The following is a 25,933-nucleotide window of genomic DNA, read 5'->3' on the forward strand; positions in this document are numbered from 1 at the left end:
TTACCTCCATTTTGAAGGGAATTGTTGTTTTAAACAAATATTAGTTGATTTATGTGAGTTGCTGGTACCAATAACACAAGTTAGATATTATCATAGCTACCAGAGTTTAACTTTAAATAAGTCTTGTGGATCTCTGTTTTAGTGAAATAAAGTTAATGTCATTATTTTTTCGTTGTTTGCATCGTTATTTTTTAATCTATGCTAACTTTATAAGAGGCAATAAGCTGTTTTAATTAATTCATATTATATTTCTTGTTATTACTTGCGTTAACTACATATCAGTCTCTATTTATTGTAATTCCTATATTATAGTCTTTTTTTATGAAAATACGGGACGCGACGAGCAGAACGTTCAGCTGATGGTAATTGATACGCCCTGCCCATTCCAATGCAGTGCCGCTCAGGATTCTTGGAAAGCCCAAAAATTCTGAGCGGCACTACAATTGCGCTCGTCATCTTGAGACATAAGATGTTAAGTCTCATTTGCCCAGTAATTTCAGTAGCTACGGCGGCCTTCAGACCAAAATACAATAATGCTTAAACATTACTGCTTCACGGCAGAATTTGAGAATAGGCGCCGTTGTGGTACCCATAATCTAGCCGGCTTCCTGTGCAAAGGAGTCTCCCACTGGTAAATCATGGTGGTAGATCACTATATTTGTATCATGTATACAAATATAGTGATCTTTCGTAATAGGTGTTAACATAAACCTACGCGCACATTAAGATATCAGACAAAATTATCTCAGGAGTGACGTATTATCAGTAAATCTCATTCATCTACCATCACGCGTGGGACACTGAATATTCATTAATGACGCGAGAAGCTAGGTCAAGGTATTACTTCTGATGAATCTTTAGGCTTTATTTAAATAGTAAACATATTGATTATTAATATCATGCTATTGGCTAACAAAGTGGTTTTTAATTTAAATACGAGATTTTTTTTACGAATTTATGTACGAGAGCTAAAGATCGGCTTTGGTAAATGACACAATTGGTAGAACCGTTGATTTTCACCATGGAGCCCCTTTACGCGCCGCTTACCAATAATTACGATTTTCGTATTTATATGTAGGGGGAGGGGGGGAGCATATAGAGACATGGGGCACATTCATGCAATACCTATATTTAAATACCGAAAAACACTACGCAGTCTGGCACGTCACTAGGATGCATAAGGTAATGCGTAAGAATGACATTTGTGACTTGTGACGCCGCTCGCAGTCAGTTCGTCGTTGGGTGTCTTCTTTCTCTTCGCCTTAATAGCGGACACAGGAGCCCCTTTACCGGGGTCGGTAATGCTCTTATGATTCTACCGGTGTCACAAGAGAGTATGGATTGGGGTGATAATATACGATATCTTACTCCATAGATATATTTCATGTTTCTCGCGGACCGCTTTAACGCACATAAAGTATAAGCGGTTTGGATGAAATTTTCTATACGCCGAGTTTTAGGGGTGTATCGAAACCGATCCAATATAGCTACAGCCGAGTCTATTACCAACCAGTTTTATCGAGTTTGAACACCCTTCATCCTGCAGGTTTCTATTTCTCTGTATGAAGTTTCATCTCACTGTTATGCGTCAATCTGTTTATCTAACAGCTAACCCACTAATTTCTTAACATGTACAAGCTAGGTACTCTACATTTCACTACGATAATATTATGATTTTATTAAGAATTTGTTATTTTTTAAACAAATGATTTCAGTTTCGCCTCTACACGAGGCATCCTCAGGCCGTGTTGTCTCACTAAAATCTGGCACGAGACTGAAGTGAAACACGTGTCGAATTGTTTAAAGACAAATATTGGCGGAATTAACACTAAAGAAAACTCAATACATTTGTATAATTATGGATTTCCGCAAAGTAACGCCCACTTCAATAAATTTTATTATTTGTTATGTTCATAAATTTTGTTTTCAAATTTAATTTGTGTAATTAATCCCAGAAGTGAGGGTTATCACTTTAAAAAATAACAAATTGTTTAGATTTTAAAGAGCGACATCTTAATTCAATTTCCTAATATGCAAAATATTGGGGTTGAGCAGGTTACTGTAAAGTAGATCCTGTAGATGACGCCACAACCTGAGAGTTGAACAAGACATACAAGATTTATCAACGATTGGCTCGAACGGTTGGCTCAGAGGAAAGAGCGCTAGCACGGAACGCGAGAGGTCATGGGTTCGAGTCCCGCATCGTTCACAAATTTGTTTTCAAATTTAATTTGTATTGATTTTAGTAGTCACATCGCAAAACTATCTATGCACCGTAGCGTAATTCGGTACGACTCGTACTGCGCCCGATGAACACAGAACAACTGTGAAGAAAGAAAAAAAGACGTGTGGCACTACCGCGTGTGGGCTACCGCGGTAAAGCTATCGCATAGCATTTTTTATCAACTTATGCAATTATAATTATTTATTTATTTTATTTATGCAGTATTTTTATTTAATAAAATTAATTTAAAAAAAAGCAAACAGGAAGAGAGTAAAATTTAACTTGCAAGATTTGATTACAGACAGACAACGGGACGGGTGAAACTAAATAAAAATGCTTGTCATAATAATAGAAAATAAAAAACGTGATAAAAAAAAATTGTTAAAAATCAAGACGTACCCCAGGCTCGAACCTGGGACATTCTGCACCAAAAGCATACGTAATAACCGCTGTTCCACGGCAATTGAAATCAACGTGGCGAAATATCTATATACATCTGGTAAGTAAGTGTTAGGTTATTTTCGTTACGGAATTTCTGAATTCGGTCTCCACGCTCAAGGCCCGCGATAGAAGCTATGCAATAGCTTAATAACTGACGAATTGCCGGTTTTTCTGGTGTTTCATATAGAAATGTAGAAATCAATGTAGGTATCTAAGAGACCTTTGTAAATCTAATTGTAATAAACATATTCGGCTACAAATAGAACTGACACGTCGCCATATTGATCACAATAATGGCGTCCAGGTAACGAATCACGTACTCGTTGTGTTTGGATAATTAAATAAACATAATGGTTACCTAACCTACTTTATTTCTTTGACTGCTAGTGGTAATCACCTACTCGCAAGGGTCGGCGGTCACGCAATTTTAATATTAGTAGTCCATAATATATTCACGTTGCCCTTCGTCCCACAATCACCATAATAAATTAAAAGCGATAGACGCGAGCATTTCGTAATTTTATTGGCATAATATGGTCACCAGAATATATTACATAGATGGCGTATAATATACTGAGCATTGAATAGATGAAAAAGTTATGTTATTCTGATATTTTCTCGTCCTTTTGGAAAAAAAATACATCTATACATCGCATATCGCAAATAGTCGACCCATATTCGCTTTAGATTTAATCAATGTTACAGTGTATTTATAATCTATATATATATATATATATATATAATAAAAATGGTCTTTGTTTGAGGCTCTTTCAAGCCTAAACCACTGATCGTATCGACATGAAACTACCACCATTCGATGCGATCTTAGATGGTTTATGGCTACTTATATTTTTATTGTTTAATTTATTTCCTTTTAAAATTCGCCTAACAAAGCGGGCGGGAACGACTAGTAAATAAATAAATATAGCCCAGTGGTTAGTGACCCTGCCTACCAGTCCCAGGTTTGAATCCCGGTAGGTGCAACCATTTATATGATGAACGAATGAATGAAACGAAACGAAATGAATGTTTAAGTAATAATAATTTGTGTAAAAGTGTGTCAATATTATATTATTAATCACAAGCTGCAAGGTCCAGACTGTATAATGGATCAGTTCTATATTTCAGACATTCAATACTTTAGCAGAATGTGAAGACTAGATTGCTGCGAGAACATTTTTGCAATTTTTTTCAAAAACTCTGGGCAAGCACGTATTTACTCACCAATCCGCACTAGCTGTACTTTGGTTTTCAAGCGTTAATCTAGTATAATGTCCCTATTATTCGGAACGAGAAGCAATCATTTTCTTAGAAATGTAACAACTTTTCTAAACTTTCGTAGGCAAATCTACAAAAGGAGGGAACCGTTCCGCCGATTGGCTTTTTCTTTTATGTTGAAAGCAATTCACTCTGGTTCAGTCACCGGTGACAATTTTAAATGCAGCGAATAACTGTCCTCCATCATATTTGTTATAATTTTATCGGCATCACAGTAGACGTAAACGTTTCTGGTAATTCGCAAAATCATGCGGTGTCCAACGAGCGCAAAGCTTTCAAATCTTCAAATGTACTTGCTTAATATTTGCACTTGGCTTATCAATGCCTAATACAGTTCGAATTCGCTAGTTAATAACACGACATGTTTCCAATATTTGTTTCGGTACCAGGAGTCTATTGCCCATGTTAATTTGAATGAAGTTGAAGTATTTACCGACATTTTTATAATACCAGCCGTGGGAGTGTTTATATTTACTTCGAGCAGGTACATTCTTAGAAGATTCACTATGAAATGTTCTAATGGCAGACTCATATACGTTATAATGACTTGTCGAAATAGGGATAACGAATACATCATAATAAAGTTACCTAGACTTCATTTAACACGTAGAAGATCTATGAAAAACCGTGTTTGCATAACAAATTCTCAATTCCAAAGTACGTTTCATTCTCAGAGGATAACATGAATGGATTGAGGATGGGAAAAGAATGAAATCTCTGGTTCGGTACAAAACATGTTTTTGTTTACTTTATCATTAGCATGCGGTGTTGAATGGAACCCGTATGACGAGAGTGGGGCCGGACAGTACCGAGGCAAGCTCATGTCGCCCACACAACATTTTGTAAAGGTTTCAAGCGCTTAGCTATTTCACATATTGTATTAAGTCCATCACAGACGTAGCAATAATATAAATAATACTATCTGATGCCAAAATTTAAAATCTTTTTTGTTAATTACGAAATTTCTAGAAGTTCAATCATTGCAACAATTATTTGGTTTTGTAATGAAAAAATGTCACAGCAGCAACTTTCAACAATTATCGCATACAATGAAAAAATATTAAAGGTCTCGATCTATTTAAAACTATCCTACCTCTAATGTTGTTTTACCTGATTCCTGCCGCCTCCTATTCCATTCCTTAAAGGCCGGCAACGCTCCTGTGATCTATCACCAGAGGAATCACGGGAGTGTTGCCAGCCTTTAAGGTGTACGCGCTTTTTTTGAAAGTAAGTACCCTTGTCGTATAGTCTTGGAAACACCGCTCAAGAAAGCTCATTCCACAGATTTGTAGTACGTGGAAGAAAGCTCCTTGAAAACCACACTGTGGAGGACCCCCACACATCCATATGGTGGGGATGATATCCTAATTTATGGCGCGTCGTGCGAAAAAAGAAAGAAAGAAAAGACACATAATGAAGCGACTTCTCTACGCAACGCCAAGTGATCCAACCATTCACAAAGCACTGGGTCCTCGACAATTCGAGCTGCTCTGCGTTGCACGCGGTCAAATGGAAAATATAAAGAAAACTGATTGCATATTTACGAGCTCTCCTTTTATATAGCCGAACTGTTTTTGGAATTAAAAACTAGTGGTGAATGTAAGTATGCATAAAATCAGTTTTATAGAATACACATGTGTGATACGTAATAAATATGTTCACGTGTTTGTAATAATGAAATTAACGGCATGATTAGATTATCTATTTGCCATTTAACGGACGCCGTTACTTAGAATACATTATAACAGCATACTATGGCAACGTTTTATCAACCTCATTTGCGTAAATATATTGGAAGCTGTTATAACAATTTTTTTTTTAAATCAAATTAATTTATCTTTCATAGATAATAACGGTGTTTGAGTTAAATTGCGTTCCTTATTGAGCAACGGCTTCCGGTTGGATCCCACTGTAATACATTTCACGTTTGGGTGTCTGTTGTAATTAGGGTATTAGTCGGCAGTCATTAAAAATATAGAGTGAATAAACTTTTGCTAATAAAATCAATACTTTTTAACTGACTTCAAAAAAGGAGGAAATTCTCAATGCGTCGGTATGTTCTTTTTTATGTTTGCTGCCTCAAAACTTTCGACTGGGTGAACCGAATTTGATAATTCTTTTTTTTATTTGAAAGCTGATGCTTCTCGTGTGGTCCAATTCTGATAATAACATCCATGAGAAAACCATAAACGTGTTTAATTTGCTATACATACATATAGCAAAGTGGATGATAAATTTACGAATAACTCCATATCGCGCCAACCGACTTCGATGATTCTTTTTTTATTGAAAAGGATATAATTCAAAGATAGTTTGGTGAGAGTTTGGTAAGGTCCTGATTACCGAATCCATGGTCGAATTGTTAGTTAGTGTACTTCAAATTCACTAAAAATCAAAAATAAAAAAAAAATAACAAAAAAACAACCGACTTCAAAATCACTATTTCAAAACAATAGATATAATATGCACTAAACAGTACAAAAATAATTGCGTATTTTTATACAATCTATTTTTATACGATCGCGCGTTTTGTTCGAAATTTCTTGCCTCGCACAGCCACTTTGTGGAATCAACTACCGGCAGCGTTCTTCCCGAACAGATACGACTTAGGGACCTTCAAGAAAAAAGCATACTCCCACCTTAAAGGCCGGCAACGCATTTCTTGACACACCTGTTGTTGCGGATGTCCATAGGCGGTTGCCTCACCTCTCCCTATCCCGTGAGCCTCTTGCCCGTTTGCCCCCTCTCATATAAAAAAAAAATTTTAGCAACGATTATTGTAATTTTTGGAGTCGGTGTCATCCAAGATAGGTTTGTAACTACATACATAATTATAGGTGAGATGTGCTTGAGTCGTGAGGAGGCGAGAGCGGGTCGCGGCGGAAGAACACCGACTCCAAAAATAACAATAATCGTAATAAGAATTAGATTAATTTATTAGATTGTATAAAAATACGCAATTATTTTTAAACTGTTTAATGCATATTATATCTATTGTTTTGAAATAATGTTTTTGAAGTCGGTTGTTTTTTTGTAAAAATTTTATTTTAAATAATTTAAGTGTAACAATATTCACATAATATACGGCCTCTGGTTATATTTTATATTCACAAACAAACATTATCTGTCACTCGGATTAATCTGTTTCACTAATATTATCACTGATTCAAATCTTTAAAGAATCTTAAGCACTTTTAAAACAAAATATGTTCACTCATTTAAGTCATCACCGCCGCCCACATTCTTTTGCAACACCAGAGGAATTTCGGTAGAGGTGCCGGCATTTTATAAGGGTGTACGCGTTTCTTTGAACGTACACATGTCAATTAATAATAAAATTAATTAAACCTACCGAAACAAGCAATTCACAGACAAACCGAATTATACTTTATTGTAAAAATAATATATATCAAAGTGGAAATATCGTGGATGATGACCGGCCGTCATGAAGTGGCCAATGTTGACGTGAGATTTAACAGTACGGAGCAAAATAGGCGCCCTCTAATTCTGAGACCGGTTTGGGGTCAACGATCCCGGCTAGAACACGGCCTGTCTATCGTTTCAAGGTACCTATGTATCAAATGTGCGAGATTATTTCCGCTCCTACACTTTTTTACATTTTTGGGGATCTACAGCCAAAATAGGTCAACTTATTTTTTTTTGGTAACCACACTATTTACACGACGATGCTTTTCTGTCTGAATGTCAAACTCATTTAAGTATCTACAGTATTATTGGCATTAGACTGTATTCACTGATGTCTGCAGTCTAATGCCACGGTTATGTTTTTATTTATGTATGACAAACTCATTTAGCTACAGCTTTATCCAGTGCTAAACTATTACAATTATATTATTCATATCATTCAAATATTTCTACAGTCTAATAATGCCACGGTTATGTTTTTATTTATGTATGACAAACTCATTTAGCTACAGCTTTATCCAGTGCTAAACTATTACAATTATATTATTCATATCATTCACTGATGTCTACAATCTAATGCCACGATTAGGTTTTTATTTATGTATGACAAACTCATTTAGCTACAGCTTTATCCAGTGCTAAACTATTACAATTATATTATTCATATCATTCACTGATGTCTACAATCTAATGCCACGATTAGGTTTTTATTTATGTATGACAAACTCATTTAGCTACAGCTTTATCCAGTGCTAAACTATTACAATTATATTATTCATATCATTCACTGATGTCTACAATCTAATGCCACGATTAGGTTTTTATTTATGTATGACAAACTCATTTAGCTACAGTTTTATCCAGTGCTAAACTATTACAATTATATTATTCAAATCATTCACTGATGTCTACAATCTAATGCCACGATTAGGATTTTATTTATGTATGACAAACTCATTTAGCTACAGCTTTATCCAGTGCTAAACTATTACAATTATATTATTCATATCATTCACTGATGTCTACAATCTAATGCCACGATTAGGTTTTTATTTATGTATGACAAACTCATTTAGCTACAGCTTTATCCAGTGCTAAACTATTACAATTATATTATTCATATCATTCACTGATGTCTACAATCTAATGCCACGATTAGGTTTTTATTTATGTATGACAAACTCATTTAGCTACAGCTTTATCCAGTGCTAAACTATTACAATTATATTATTCATATCATTCACTGATGTCTACAGTTTAATGCCACGATTATGTTTTTATTTATGTATGACAAACTCATTTAGTTACAGCATGATCCAGTGCTATACCAGGATCAACCCTATTAATCACGGAATATTCTTCAGAAGTGCAATAACTGCTAACATATGTCTTGTGTTACTTGTTGCTGTTCATTGGCCAGGAAGATGTGGCTTAGAGTCGAAAGCCACTGTCCACTCCAGGTCATTGAGCCATCGCAGTAAGTAGTAACGTGGTATGCATAATTAATTCATAATAATTTATGGTCTCAAGCGAAAATATCACATTTAAATAAAACACTTTATTAAATACATCTCTGGTTAACAGGAGTCGCGACACTAATGAGTTGCCATCGTACTAAATTGCAAAGTTAGCAAAATAAATTGCCAAAAGTCGAGATAAATAAATTGTGGTTATTCAAAACATTTAAAATGTTTAAATTGAGTTGTGTATTAATTATTCAAGAGTATTTAATATTATTTAGAAATACGTTGGCAGTGTGACTGTCTTTGACACCTTAAATCCCAAACGAATGGACCTGCTTTGAAGGGTTTTTTTTGTTTAAAAGCTATGTGATTGATGTTTTGAATTTCCATTCTTTTCAGTTCTTTGCTATAATGGATAGAGGTCTTTATTTATTTTTATTAAGTATTATTTTAAATACAGCGGAAATTTTAATTGAATTAACTCCAATTCATATTAATACTATATAATTATTATATTCATATATGTGTGCGTGTAAAGAGTGTAATTTGTTAGTTGCCCTAATCACCAGTAGCAGGCTCCTTTGCAGAGGATGTCGTCTAGATTATGGGTACTACAACGGCACCTATTTCTGCCGTGAATCAGTAATGTGTAAGCATTTCTGTGTTACGGTCTGAAGGGCGCCATAGCTAAATTACTGGGCAAATGAGACTTAACATCTTATGTCTCATGGTGACGAGCGCAATTGTAGTGCCGCTCAGAGTTTTTGAGTTATTCAAGAATCCTGAGCGGCACTGTATTGTAATAGGCAGGCTTTTTCAAAAAGGTTATTTCAGCTTAAGAAATTCATAGTTATGAGTTATTCAGCTTTCAAAAATAAATACCTGAATTTATTCTTAGTTGTTTTGCAATATTTCACTAGGTAGGTACCTGAAAATAACAAACATTTGGTGATTAAAATGCTGTTCAAACCATGGGATGAGTGTACATGATATTATGACATGTTACAAGCCATCTGTGTGATCTTCCTCCACAATGCAGGCCCTCGGCGCCGAAGGTGAGGTCCTTCATTTCCAACCAAGTCGCGTCTGGAGTCCTTAATTTTATTATTGTCTATCTTTATTTTTCTCTTATCTTATCGTTATCTTTATTTTCCGTTATATAACCTTAGCATACAGCCAGACCAAGGTTCGAGCCTCGCAAGAGACGCCCCGTTCCTGTACGCTTACAATTAATACACTTGTCACTCCACTCTTTAAACAATGAAATGGAAATGCTAGTTGCCAGTTGTGTTGCCAGCCATGGCGCTAATTGGAAAAAAAAACCAAGGCGGTGTGAAAGAACTTTTTCTATGTTCATCCAAATTTTAGAAAGAACTCCCTTCCTTATCACATAGTATTATGATAGGTTTTTTTTATGTCTGACATAGTTGTACAAATGATTTGAGTTTTCTTTAGTGTTAATTCCGCCAATATTTGTCCCTAAACAATTCGATACGTGTTTCGCCTCTACACGAGGCATCCTCAGGACGTGTTATCTCGCCAAAATCTGGCACGTGTCGAATTGCTTAGGGACAAATATTGGCGGAATTAACACTAAATAAAACTCAAATCATTTGTATTGTTACGGATTTCCGCAAAGTAACGCCTACTTCAATAAATAGACATAGTTGTGTTAGACGGACGAGCTTAACTATATAAGATACTATAATAAAAAATACGAAAAGACACATCAATGTTAATATTTATACATTTTACCATTTAGCACAACTTCGGAAAAGGTTGAACTTTTAAAAATGACGTGGAATTAACTCATTGCCAATCTTTAAAATCAATAGTTAAAGCTTCATCTATAAAGAAAATATTGTACAATCTATGCAAACTGTTTTTTTTATGGAATAGGAGGACAAACGAGCGGACGGGTCACCTGTTGTTAAGTGATCACCGCCGCCCACAATCTCTTGCAACACCAGAGGAATCACAAGAGCGTTGCCGGCCTTTAAGGAAGGTGTACGCGCTTTTTTTGAAGGTACCCATGTCGTATCGTCCCGGAAACACCGCACAAGGAAGTTCATTCCACAGCTTGGTAGTACGTGGAAGAAAGCTCCTTGAAAACGACACATCCAGATGTTGCTTTAAAAAATACTCAAAGGCATTAAAAGAAATGTAAATTAATAAATAAATGAGTTAATAACCAGCTCCTCATATTGATAGATTACAAGTGAACCAGATGGATACAACATGACAACACAAATAGCTTTCCAGTTACCAGTTCTTGGCCACCTGTTTCAACAAAGATATTTTATTAATATAAATTGCATCAGCTGTCAAACGCACTCTCCAGATATTTCACTACAAGCTTCAGCCCGTGGCTTCGTCTGTGGTCTTCACAATTAATAACATCTAACTATGTTCTTTTACGCTTTTTGCACTTAATAGTGATTATCATTATTATAACGCTAAAAATAAGGGATTGCTTGTAACTAATTCTAGTAGGCTTCATAAGATACATAAAAGCTTTAAGGGTAAATGTATGCACTTTTATAATAAAGTCCCAGCCACTGTTCAGGCATTATCTATAAATAATTTTTTTATAAAAAAAATGGCTCTGTCGTAAATCCTATTACTCCACAGCTGAATATCTAAGTGATCGGACAGCCTGGGACTAGATTATAATTATATTATAGCGATAGAAATGACTGTACAACATTGTATATTTTTATTGAAAAGAGCGCAAAAAAAGAATGCTGGGAGAGTTTCTTGCGCCGTTTCTTCTCTCTCAGAGCGCCATTTGTTTCCGAAGCCGTAGCAGTATCTGGTATATTAGAAATGACATCAAAAAGAATTTTAAAGGAATCAATTTTGAGAAAATAAATGCCTTTTATGCCTTTATGCCTTTTTACGGGATATATAGGTATTTATAGTAAATCCTGTTATTATAATGTACTCTACAAGTTACAAAATGCATGCTAAGCTTCGTTCTAATATGTTCAGTCACATTCGTGTTTGGGTAGCAAACAGCAGATTATTTTAAGAAATTTATACAATTACCCCCATATTCATAATGGTCCGCTAACTTAAAACAGCCGCTAAGGAGTGTTTTTTCTCATTCTGACTTAGGTCAATAGAAGAAGACAGAGTGACAATTAGCAATGCTTTAAGTTAGCAGACTATTATGAATAAGGGGGTTATTCTCATATCGGTTCTGGACAAATAAAAAATATATATGCAATACTTAATATTGTACTTTTATTATATATAGCTGCCAACGCTGGGGTAACCACCTATTGGGCGCCTATTTCCGTGAAGCAGTTATGTGTAAGCATTACTGAATTTCGGTATGAAGGTTGCCATAGCTAGTGAAATTACTGGGCAAATGAGACTTAACATCTTATGTCTCAAGGTGACGAGCGTAGTTGTAGTGCCGTTCAGAATTTATTGGGGTTTTTCAAGAATCCTGAGCGGCACTGCATTGTAATGGGCAGGGCGTATCATTAACTATCAGCTGAACGTCCTGCTCGTCTCGTCCTTAATTTCTTCAAAAAAATATTATCGACCATCCTAATTTATACGTTTGTCATAAAACTTAATATATGTATTAAATACTAGTTGACCCGACAGACGTTGTTCTGTATATAATAAATAAAATAATGTTTTGTATGAATTTGTCAATAATATATCATTATATCAAAAATTACTTCGTAAAATATGCATCCTGCTGTCGTAATGAAATTGTTTCACAGCAGAACTGTCAAACCATGCATCAATAAATTCTCTCATAGAAATTATGTATGGACACATCAAAGGAAAAACAAATTTGTTGTTTTTATTTAATTTAGCAGCATTTTCCTATTTATTCACCTTTTAAACCTTCCCTGGAGTTCCACAAATAATTCAAGACCAAAATTAGCCAAATCGGTCCAGCGGTTCTCAAGTTTTAGCGAGACTAACGAACAGCAATTCATTTTTATAGATTATTGTGTTACAAGCCAGAAAGGTAGTTTTCCTATTATTAGCTAGATATTATAGAGTCAATATCTACAATGTTCCGTCCATAACGTAACTCTTAATCCCTTTTGTGGGTAGATAGTGTAAACACCGTTTTATTACCGTCCGCGGTAAGTCTTTAAGCCAACATCATCTGAATAAGCGAAATTGGGTTTACAAAGGTGAGAGTTACATAAGTACATGTAATACAAAATCAAGTGAAAATATATTTCCCCGTCTAAAAGCCGTTACAGATATCAAACGTATTATTATATTTTTTTTTTTATTATTATTGTTTGTGTTCATGGCGTTTCCTTTGCCATTCCTTTGCCATTTTCGCCAATGATTGTGCTGTATGTAAATGATGCATCATTTTACATATTATATTGTAATTGAAATTATTTGTAAATCGATGGAAATGTAAATATTGATATAAACGAGTGGCAATGAGTTTCATGCTACTTCTTCTCATTAGCTCAACCCTTTACGAAGTAGCGGTAGATTCAATAAGAAAAATATATTTTTTGACAGTCATAAGTGTCATTCCCGTGACCTACGTGGATAAAGTTATTTTGATTTGATTAGATTTGAATGACTCCTTTGCACAGGAAGCCGGCTAGATTATGAGTACCACAACGGCGCCTATTTCTGCAGTGAAACAGTAATGTGTAAGCATTACTGTTTTTCGGTCTGAAGGGCGCCGTAGCTAGTGAAATTACTGGCCAAAATGAGACATAACATCTTATGTCTCAAGGTGACGAGCGCAATTGTAGTGCCGCTCAGAATTTTTGGGTTTTTCAAGAATCCTGAGCGGCACTGCATTGTTATGGGTAGGGCGTATCAATTACCATCAGTTGAACGGCCCGCTCGTCTCGTCCCGTATTGGCATAATAAAATATTTAATTCGCAAAGATTGTCTTCGACATCGGAAGTTACGGCAATTAAGAGTGAGAAGTGGAGAAAATAATGTTATGTAGTAATTTTAACAGAAATGAAACATGAGTTAGAATCAATTATTGAGGTAATTGACAATAGAATATATCAGAAACAGGCTTACAATATAAGATAATATCACAAGAAGCGAATCTACTATAACCGATTTTGATTTACAAGTCGTAAACAGACAACCACATTTTGAATACTAAACCACTCACTAACGAATACTTTGTCATGCATATTCGGGCTGTCAGATCGTCTATACGATATCCCTACTAATATTATAAATGTGAATGTAAGTTTGTTTGTTACTCTTTCACGCCTAAACCACCAAACCGATTTTGATAAAATTTACTATAGAGATAGACTAGAGCTTGAAAAAGGACATAGGCTTACCTTGCATAAAAAAATGGAGGGGTTGAAATAGGGGATGGCAATATGTAAGTCATTATAAGATAAAACCACGAAAGTTTGTATTTAGGCCCTTGATGAGAAATAAATTATAAATATTTGTTCGAGCATTTTTAAAACTTTGACCTACATACCAATTAGGAGATTAAAGTTCACAGGGAAATACTATTAAAGAGACTGTCCACAGTGACAAGGCATATGCGTTGTATCATAGAAGAGCGCTGCCAGCAGCGGAAAGAGCAGTTTGTATGTGTATTATTAGAAAAGTATCCTAAAAGATAAAGAAAATTGCCCAAAGTAATTCAAAATTAATGCCTATTCAACGCGGACGGAGTCGCGGGTAAAGCTAGTTATCTATATTCTAAGCCTATGGTGAGAAATATCTCTAATGGTAGAATGAATAGTCTAGAAACTCTCGCTTGGGCATTGATTATAGTACCTAGGTAATGCAAATTTTTTTTTTTACAAAATATTTATATATTTGACATTTTTTCCGATTCCGAATTCCGATGACCACTACTACCTACTACTACCCCAGGTTATATTTTCATTAGAATATAAATTTGGTATGTTATAGTCACTTAACTATCCAATCGCCACTTGTGAAGTGTTTCGTACGTCGTTTTAAGTGCGTCCAGATTCTCATAAATAGAAGCGTTATTAAATCAGCGCAATTTTTTCAAATTAAACTTCCTATTTTATCTATCATGAATACCTCCGGCACTATTACATCATATTAAACATTGTTGAATCTCTTATATTCCCACAAGAAAGAAAAAATAGCAACTTCACGATTTTATCCTGCGGCTGTACATAAGCTGTTTGTCAACTTTTAGGATCAACTTCCATATTCGCCGCGACTGTGAAGTCACATACCAAAGACTACAAGGCAAAGCCGTACTTGTTAAGGTGCTTTTTTTCTAAACAACTGGTATGAATCTAGGAATACCTTTCCTTATCTAGTTGTAGAATAAAAACGCTAACTCGATAATCAAGTGTAGTTCTGCTTCAAGTTTTCCGCTAGAGTGTATTATGATAAATGATAAAAAAGTTTACTTCGAGCTGGAAAACTGTAGTACGCTTCGCACTATTTATAAATTTAATTTATATTTCGTTTATTTCAAAGATATATACATTTTTAGTGGTTGAGACTTCCCAGTAAGTTGTATTGGGAATATCTCGCAAGTTCCTTAGCAGATACATAATACAATATAGAAATAAACAAATCAAATAAAAATCAGTTTATTCATGCAGGTCACGGAAATGGCACTTAGGAATGTCAAAAAAAAATTTTTTTTCTTATTGAATCTACCGCTACTTCGTAAAGGCTAAGAAGAAGTAGCAAGAAACTCATTGACACACTTTTATATCAAGATTTACATTTACATCGATTTACAAATCATTTCAATTACAATATAATATGTAAAATGATGCAACAGACACACTCAAACGTCAAATTGCCAATGTCTTACACGAGTAAGTCAAAAAAGTAAATGTAAATTAGTACAAAAGTTATTGAGTACAGTAGCTGCATCATCCACACACACCGTAAATAAATAAAGGTATTCTGTGAGCATTTTATAAGCGATTATAATTATATAAATATGTATATATCCATACACACAATAACTTTTAAGAAACTGATACCGAGTCTCCGGCGGCAGGATCATCCCGCCACCACAAGCAGCGCCCGTTCACGAGCATGACGCATGAGGCAGCCATCGCCTCCCTCAAACAGTGTGTGTGTGTGTGTGTGTGTGTGTGTGTGTGTGTGTGTGTGTGTGTGTGTGTGTGTGTGTGTGAGTGTGTGCATGTGGGTTTGAGTTTGGACCTTTAATTGAGTCCATCTATAGAATGCGTGTGCTTGTCATGTCAGTCTGAAGGAAAATCTTCTGATCAGACGACAAGTTAGCCAATGATTTAAAGCTTTTCTGCATATATGTAATGTCATATATTTAGGTCACTATTAATAATTTTATCATATAAGTACGCAGATTGACGATGGCTATGATGTTTAGTGTATTATAAAATAATGGAAATTTTATCGATAAACTAGTGTTGGTTTTATTTTAAAATAAACATTCATTTCGAATTTCAGCCGGGTACTGATTTCCATAACGGAATCTCTAATTAAATCAACCGAGATATATAAAGAAAATTGAAGCTGATTTGGTTATCAATTTTTGTCCGCGTTTCATGCTCGGCGTAAACTTTTGATGGAGCTTCGAGTGGAAATTAAAGTTAAAAATACATTAAATAAAAATGCCTTTGTTGTTATTCTTTGTAGAAAGTGTGAGTCGGACGAGTTTTACCAGTGGGAGGCTCCTTTGCGCAGGATGCCGGCTAGATTATGAGTACCACAACGGCGCCTATTTCTTTCGTGGAGCAGTTGTGTGTAAACATTACTGTGTTTCAGTCTGAAGGACGCCGTTGCTAGTGAAATTACTGGGAAAATGAGACTTAACATCTTGTCTCAAGATGACGAGCGCAAATGTAGTGCCGCTCAGAATTTTTGGATTTTTCAAGAATCCTGAGCAGCACTGCATTGTAGGGGTATGAGTAGGGCGTATCAATTACCATCAGTTGAACGTCCCGCTCGTCTCGTCCCGTATTAATTGAGACTAACCTCTTATGTCTCGACGTGACGAGCGCTATTTTATTGCCGCTCATAATTTTGGTGTTTTTCAAGAATCGTCCTGCTCGTCACATCCCTTATTTTCATAAGAAAAAAACCATAACTGTGAGCCGCGGTGATCACATATCATCACGTGACCCGTATGTATTCCATGCGGCATATACAAATCAGACACGACACAGATGATAAGAATTCGTAAAAACCCACCTATTTAGATTTTTGCAATAGATATTTTTTATGACAAAACAGCTACCAGTGGGAGGCTCCTTTGCACAGGAAGCCGGCTAGATTATGGGTACCACAACGCCGCCTATTTCTGCCGTGAAGCATTAATGTGGTAACATTACTGTGTTTCAGTCTGAAGGGCGCCGTAGCTAGTGAAATTACTGGGCAAATGAGACTTAACATCTTATGTCTCACGGTGACGAGGGCAAATGTAGTGCCTCTCCGAATTTTTGGTTTTTCAAGAATCCTGAGTACTGCATTGTAATGGGCAGGGCGTATCGCAGCTATTAGACCTGCTGTTTTGTACGGTTAAGAGTGTTGGGCGACCCAAAAAGCACCACCTAAATAAACTGTACACAACAGAAATGCGCATGCTACGCTGGTCTGCGGGTGTCACACTTCTAGACAAAATCCGAAATGAGTACATCAGAGGAAGTTTTAAAGTTGCCCCAATAGTCGAGAAGGTCAAAGAGAAACGCTTAAGGTGGTTCGGTCACATTCAAAGGCGCCCAGACGATAATATGGTGAAGCTTGCCCTAGACATGGTAATCACGAAGCGTATGTGTGGAAGACCCCCCACCTGGTTGACGACGGGCGAAAAAGACATGAAAGAAGCTCATTTAATAGCTGACATGGCGCAAAACCTTGCCGAATGGACAAAAAGGACAAGGATGGCAGACCCCAAGTGAATTTGAAGGGGATTTGCGGGACTCGAACCCACGACCTCTGGTCTAGACAATCTGAGAGTTGAACGAAGCATACCAGATTTTATGACGATACGTCACTGGAACGGTTAGCTTAGTTGGTTAGAGCACTTGCACGGAACGCCAGAGGTCGTGGGTTCGAGTACCGCATCGTTCATAAAATTTTGTTTTTCAAATTTTATTTGTGTATTAATCCTAGAAGTGAGGGTTATCACTTTAAAAACATAACAAATTTTTTAGATTTATAAGAGCGACATCTGAAGTCAATTTCCTAATATGCAAATATTGGGGTTGAGCAGGTTATCGACTGTAAAGTAGATACTGTAGATGAAGTCACAACCTGAGAGTTGAGCAGAGTATACGAACGGTTAGCTCAGTTGGTTAGAGCTAGAGTTAGAGGGTTCGAGTCCCGCACCGTTCATAAAATTTTGTTTATCAAATTTTATTTGTCTATTAATCCTAGAAGTGAGGGTTATCACTTTAAAATAAAACAAATTGTTAAGACCATTTTTGATGACAATAAATGCAATGGAAATTCATTGCGTGATCTTGCGGGTAGTTTATACAGGGACAATAGCGAGAGGCGATTGCAATTGCCAGACCATAGCGTATCGCATTGATAAGTCAACAATTCGGTTACGGGATTCAGTAGCTCGATCGCTTGTTTTGCATATAATTCCCCAGAGTTATTAGCGTTATCGGCGGTTAGCTCAGCTAACGCGCAAAGTTCTCCGTATAATATGCTGGCCTCGTGTGGACGATACGATCGTGCTCGAATTCAAGCTGTTACGACATTGTGAGAACAGTTCCAGATAGAGCGAGCTCTGATTAAACCGTAAAAGAGATTGGTTTCTTGCTTGAGTATTTTATCGTAGACGCTATGACAGCAATTTAGCGATGCCAGTACCCATGTGCCGCCGCGGAATTAAATACGATCATTTAATGTTTTTGTATTACATTATTTCGTATAACAATGTGCTAATTTTGTTCTTATTGGGTTTGTATTTATGTACTCTTAATTCCAAATTGCAATGGGGCCCCCATATTGAAGGATTGGCGAATAGGCTTAGTTCTGCAGCATATGCGGTTAAGAAAATTAGACGGTCAACTGACATAGATACGGCGCGAGTTATTTTCATAGTATTATGTCCTATGGTATATTGTTATGGGGCAGTGCGGCCGATATTAATACCATCTTTGTGCTGCAGAAGAGGGCTATTCGCGCGATTTATAACCTAGGTCCTAAAGAATCATTAAGAGAAAAATTTAAAGAAATAAACATTTTGACTGTTGCTTCTCAATACATTTTTGATAATGTTTTGTATGTACATAAGCACATTGAGGAATTTTCTAGAAACTGTGACATTCATAATGTTAACACGAGGAACAAACATGTTATGCCTACTACTCGGTTGGGTCGAGTTAGTAAGTCTTTTGTTGGGCGATGTATATGCTTCTACAATATGATCCCAGAAAATGTACACAAAACAAATGTGTTACGAAATTTTTACAATCACCACGCATTGTTACGTCAATACCACAGGAAATTTTATAATTACTACCGAATGAGTGTGTCCACTTTCGATTTTATTTTATAACACATAAAAGATAATATTTGCGAAAAGACACAAAATTTAGATAATGTATACCGCCAGAAGAAATGCTTGCAGTCACATTAAGATAAGTAAAACTCAGTTCTTAAACAGACAATATTTATTATTGTTAACTTATAGGTACTTATGAGGTTAGATCAACACTAACATCCCTGTAATTCGGATTCGGATCGGACGCAGTGCCCCATCGTTCATAGAAATAATACTATGCCTACTTCGGTCCTTCGAAAATCTTCTCTGGAACGGAGATTAACGGTTGAAGGAAAGAAAACGAACGACGGAAACATCTAGTGCGTAAACAACCTTAGAAATAGTACTACGACTACTTCGGACCATGTTTTCACGGATACGGATCGGACTCTGATCGGACGTAGTGCCAAAGCGCTCTTATTCATTCTCCATTATTTCAAATATTAAAAAAAAAACAACGAAACGTCTCTATGCAGGTTCAACGTTTGCCATTGTTCGAAACATCGGGGTATTTTAAAACGTCCGGAATAGAAGCATTGTCAATAATTGATTGTTTGAATTAATGGATTGATCATTGATGATGATTGATTGATTCAATGGGTGATTGTTTGATTCAGTATTAAATGATTTCAGTAATTATACTACTGTCAATAGCAGAATTGTAACTTTTGTATAATTAGAACAGTATTATCAGATTGCAATAATTTATTAAAAAAAAGGCATAAAATGAAATTTATTTTCTCAAAATTGATTCCTTTAGAATTATTTTTGATGTCATTTCTTATACTACTAGATACTACTACCGCTTCGAAATCAAATGGCGCTCTGAGAGAGAAGAAGCGGCGCAAGGAACTCTCCCAGCATTCTTTTTTTTGCGCTCTTTTCAATAAAAATATACAATATTGTACAGTTATTTCTATCGCTATAAAATAATCACAATCTAGTCCCAGGCTGTCCGATCATTTAGATATTCAGCAGTGGATTTACGACAGAGCCATTTTTTTATAAAACATTTAAATTTATTTATAGATAATGCCTGACCAGTGGCTGGGGCTTTATTATAGAAGTGTATACATTTACCCTTAAAGCTATTATGTATCTTATGAAGCCTACTAGAATAAGTTACAAGCAATCCCTTATTTCTAGTGTTATAATAATGAAAATCACTATTAAGAGCAAAAAGGTGACGATTTACGTGAACATATTAAATTTTCATAAATGTACTAACAATGAACAGTCCTAATATTTTATTTTTATTTTTTCTTCAAAGAGACTGTCTATAACCAAGCTGATATATAGCACATATTCAGTTCATAATTCTAAGTGTTACATAAATGTTCTTTCCATAATTATATCGTTATTTGCTAGACAAAATTGATAATTATTGCTAAAATAAATATTAATATTTTGAAATTTTCTAATATTCTGTTAAGATAGTAAGTATATTTTTCGTATATTTCACGCAGTCTTGTTCAATAACTTATTCATTCACACATGAACTACAATGTAGAGTGAAAAGTCTAGAATAAACATGTTAGTATAAAAAGAAAATAATGATAAGTAATTTAAAATGATAATACTTCTAATTGTCTGCTATGAAATAAAAGCACGAATAAATTTATGCGCTCCAACTAGATACCGTACTACCTAAGAACAATACGGCCTTTTTATTACGGCAACTATTAGGTACTTGTGTGCGTGGCATCTTGACACTCAATGGCATCTTTCAAATTTTGTAACACACGCTTCGTGTTATTTTACATTGAAATGAATAAAACACAAAATACTTACTGATGATATGTGATCCCAGTGTCTTTCTTGTAGTGTTATTTTTACGTAGTTTTACTACGCAACCCGGCATTTTAGTTTCAATTATTAGCAAAGTTTAACAGAACACGTGGCACGTCAACGTCACACATTGTTCGTGACTGGCTGCAGTACGCCCACTTGGGGCGTACTATTTATACTTGCCGCACTTTGTGACCTCGCCTGCGGTATCTAGTTGGAGCGCAGCGAAGACCAATCCTTAATCTAAGTTCAACTGAGTCAAAAGTTAAATGAGTGAAGGCCACAAAAAACCTGATGTTATGTAAGATCTAGGAGACTTAAATAAAACAAATCAGTCAGTTAATGTCAATCATTTCAGTTGATGAAACAACACAAAATTAATCAATTTTGCTTCATTCATTTTATTTTTCGCCCTCTATTATTGTCTTCGATTTAAACGTCGTTTAAAAAGTTTTATTGCCGTTAAGGGCCGACACTAACGCAATGAAGAGTTATAAAACGTTGATATAAATGACCTAAGCGATTCTTGTGTTAAAACTTAATAATGAAACAAAAGAAGCTGTAGACGCCAGCTCAAAGGTAAAGAGCACTGACGAGCAACGTTTGTTACCCTAAATTGAAATTCCACTCAAACTGCAGAGTTAACAAAGGCTTTTCAATTTTTGTTGATGAAAGACTTTGATTGGATTTCAGCTTAAACTGCGAAGCGTTGGGTATTTAGTTTGGGCTGGTTTTTCCGTGTAGAGAGATAACCAGAATTGCATTTGATGGTAGGGAAAAGAAAAAAAGATGAAATGGTATAGTGAATTGTACAAATCTTTCAAAGTTGAAGCCTCATTTAAAAATTTATACAAAAGAAATCATCACAACGTAATAATGTTTGAGAAACATAGACTGAATGGCAGAATGACTAAAGTATTGTAAATTTAGCTTATAACTATAATAAATCTTTATTAATTCCGAATCACATTTTACATTTAATTTTGTATCAATAAGATTTTAAACTTAAATTAAAACAGTAAATTCTAAAGTTATTACAGTTAACACTAATTATTATTGGTCTCATACGGACACCTTTCGGGTAAAGCCCCCTCCGTACTTTTCCATCGTTCTCTGTCCTGTCCTGTTTTCATCCATTCCTTTCCGTTATCGCTTTTATGTCATCGACCCACCGTCTCTTGGGTCTTCCGACTTGCTTTTAGCTATGGGCCTATTCCATTTTGTTACCTTCATCTTTTATCTTTTACTCTACAGATATTTCCAGCCCACTCCATTTTTGCTTTTAGGCATTTTCAAGATCATCTGAAAGCTTGGTCTGTTTCTTATCATTTCCCTTTTAATTTTTTGTATTTTCTTTAGCTTTAGGATGCTTCGTTCCAAAGCTTATTGTAATTAAAGTATTTAGCTTACAACGGGATGATAAAAAAAATGTATGGTGCTATCAGCATTAGTTATTTTAATGACGTCTCTACAGAAACATTTTTTTATGGAAGACGAGGACAAACTAGTGTACGTGCCACGTGGTGTTAAGTGATCACCAACGCCGGCTCTCTTTTGCAACACCAGAGGAAACACAGGATTGTTGCCGGTCTTTCCATGTATAAACGCTTTTTAAATTCAAATTCAAATATTTTTATTCAAAATCAATTATTGAACGTTAATAAAAACACCCATTCAAAATAGACTGCCTTAGACCTGAGAAGAGCAAGAAACTCAGCGGGATTTTTTATAAAAATATCGATTACAATGTTATATCGTAAACATTTATAATTAAAGAGCCTGAGGGTGTCGGCTTTGTTCCTAGTCTGTGATATCATTACGAAAATCATTTATGTTATAATAACCTTTCCCACACAAACGTTTTTTAGCAATACTTTTAAATTTCGTAACACATTTGTTTTGTAGATTGTCGGGGATAATATTGTAAAAGCATATACATCGCCCAATATAAGACTTACTAACTCGTCTTTACCCAGTAGTAGGCATAACAAGTTTATGTTTGTTCCCCGTGTTAACATGATTGTCACAGTTTCTAGCAAATTCCTTAATGTGCAAGAACATATTATAGAACATTATCAAGAATATATTGAGATGCAACAGTCAAAATGTTAATTTCTTTAAATTTTTCTTTTAATGGTTCTTTACGACCTCGGTTATAAATAGCGCGAAGAGCCCTCTTCTGCAGCACAAAGATGGTATTAAAGGTATCCAGGTCCTGGAGAAGTCGCACAGGGAATTTCCAGGGTTTAGTTATTCACGGCAGAAATTTCATTGAAAATTACCGCACTGTTAGGAGACGCCATACATCGAGATTATGAGGAGATTATGTCCAGGTTTGTGGCGTGTCGTACGAAGGTGGGTTTCGGCGGCAGAAATCACCTTGGTGATAAATGCGGTTTAAGATACACAAAAAGGTGAGATCTCCTCGCAATAGTCTAGTGAATGAGATTTTTATAGAGCTCGATGCCCAACAAATGGTTTGAGCTGATACTGCGGGGTGCACTAGACCAAAGATAAGAGCAATAATCCATATGTGGTCAGACCTGCGCTTTGAAGAGCGCTAGAATATGGATCAGTTTGAAGTATTTCCTTCCTTTGTCACTGACTTCCACTGTCTTCGAAGCCCAAACCCAGTAACTCTAAACTCTCACTATACGAGTACAGGTCTCGTTATGTTAGACAATTTTCAAATTCAAATTCAAATATTTTTATTCAAAATAGGATGTGAAATCACTTATTGAAAGTCAAAAAACTACCACCCATTCCAAAATGAATGCCTCAGGCCTGAGAAGAATGGGCGCAACAAAATCAGCGGGCTTTATTTTTTCATCAAAAATATGTTTTACAATTAAAGTAACATTTACAAAGTAACAAAGTAAGATTGTACAATTAAACTTATTATTTAATAGCCTGAGGCCATTCCCAATCTGTGGTATCATTAAGAAAGTCATTTATGTTATAGTAACCTTTACCACACAAACGTTTTTTAACAATTCTTTTGAATAACGTAACACTTTTGTTTTGAACATTCTCTGGGATCCCCACAAAAGACTTGTTAATCATTTATATATCACTTCAGCATTTTAAATTTAGGGATATAAATTAAACCGGAATCAATTAAAATTTTAAATTAAATTGATGTGGTATTTTCTTCTATATTTAGCTTCTCAAAATTGTCCCTACACTTTGTAAATAACTTTATAAGAGTCAGAACTGAAAAATTCAGTAAAAATCATTGAACTATACCAGAGTGCTCATACCAATGACGTTGGCTTACAGATAGAACCAAAAAATAAAAAATTAACATTTCATACGCAATTTATTCACATTATAGCCTAACTGTAATATAAACCTGCTTTCAAAATGTCAATATCCTCTTAACATTTAATAATGCTCGTAACTCAAGAATAGGCTGTTTTGTTTACTCGCTGACTCCTGACAAGTATGAAGATTGGCGTTAATGTTTTTTGAATATTTAATAATTAAAGAAGAATTGATTATTTTAAGTCACATAACAATTTATGTTTTTAAAGTGATAACCCTCACTTATAAGATTAATACACAAATAAAATTTGAAAAACAAAATTTTATGAACCATGCGGGACTCGAACCTACGACCTCTGGCGTTCCGTGCCAGTGCTCTAACCAACAATATGCAAATATTGGGTGAGCAGGTTATCAACTGTAAAGTAGATCCTGTAGACGTAGATGATCCCTTATTTTCATAAAAATAAAAATAAAAAAAAGCCACACCCTGAGAGTTGAACAAAGCATACAAGATTTTATGACGACACGTAACTCGAACGGTTAGCTCAGTTGGTTAGAGCACTGGCACGGAACGCCAGAGGTCGTGGGCCCGAGTGCCAAGGTTTGTTTTCCAAAATTTTATTTGTCACATAACAATCTTTTTCATTCGACTACAAACTTTCGTATTCATTTGAAGTCACTTTTGGTAACAGAAAGCAATCTGGGATTTTCATTGAAGCAATAATTGGACTGAAAAAACATCACTCAACAAATTGAATATCTAGCCTCGCGTTTCGATCGCAATGACCTATTTAATATATATAAAACAACTGAAGGTAACGATGGAAACTGAAGTAGTAGAAAAGACAGACTCGTTATTAGATCTAGTGACTGACGGCCGTTTTCAATAACCTATCTATCCTTAGTTTAACTTACGGATACATTGCTGTCATCGTTTAATGAAAATATCTTATCTTTCCATAGTTATGTCCAATATAGTTATAGTTCAATGCTATCTGTCAATAGGTTATTACGCTTGTAAAAGGATAGATTTGTCTACCTTTACTAAGTTTAACTAAGGATAGATAGGTTATTGAAAACGGTGGTTAATTGATATATCGTTAAACGGTGTGTTGGAGTGGATCTGGTAGATTAGCGGAACGTACAATCTAAAGAATCTTCCTGGTTTGAACTTTCTAGTCGAAAGACTCCCTTTAATATATGTATATCAAGCAGCCGATTTGAGGCAAAAAATTGCACTAGACAGGCGTACCTTTGGTAAGGTTCGCTTTGGGCGAGCTGATATGCTGAGTCAGCGTACAGTAGTAACAAGGAATTGTTTTCCTTCGATGAAAGGCATCGTTACATTTTTATTTTAAAGAGGACAAACGAACGTATGAGCACCCAATATGAAGTGATCACCGTCGCCCACATTCGATTTCATCAATAGTAATTTTGTATGTTTTACATAATATTATACTAATTAGGTGAAATTATTTTTACGCTCAGAAGCAATAATTCAAATCATGCTTCTAACCGAACGTACGAAGACCATCATATCATAGAAACCCATGAATGAAACCCAATCA

At 35.4% G+C, this 25,933-nt stretch overlaps 2 protein-coding genes across 2 annotated transcripts in view; one reads left to right on the forward strand and one right to left on the reverse strand.

Moving 5' to 3' along the window:
• LOC126971570 (protein turtle) overlaps positions 1-25,933 on the reverse strand; it is a 127,186-nt gene that overhangs the window by 71,977 nt on the left and 29,276 nt on the right. The gene's annotated exons all lie outside the window — the stretch shown is intronic.
• On the forward strand, positions 17,389-17,712 carry LOC126971892 (uncharacterized). The gene has a single exon (XM_050818407.1). The coding sequence runs from the start codon at positions 17,389-17,391 to the stop codon at positions 17,710-17,712; it is 324 nt and encodes a 107-aa protein (XP_050674364.1).

The sequence above is a fragment of the Leptidea sinapis genome, chromosome 24 (genome assembly GCF_905404315.1).
Source record: "Leptidea sinapis chromosome 24, ilLepSina1.1, whole genome shotgun sequence".
Classification (NCBI taxonomy): domain Eukaryota; kingdom Metazoa; phylum Arthropoda; class Insecta; order Lepidoptera; family Pieridae; genus Leptidea; species Leptidea sinapis.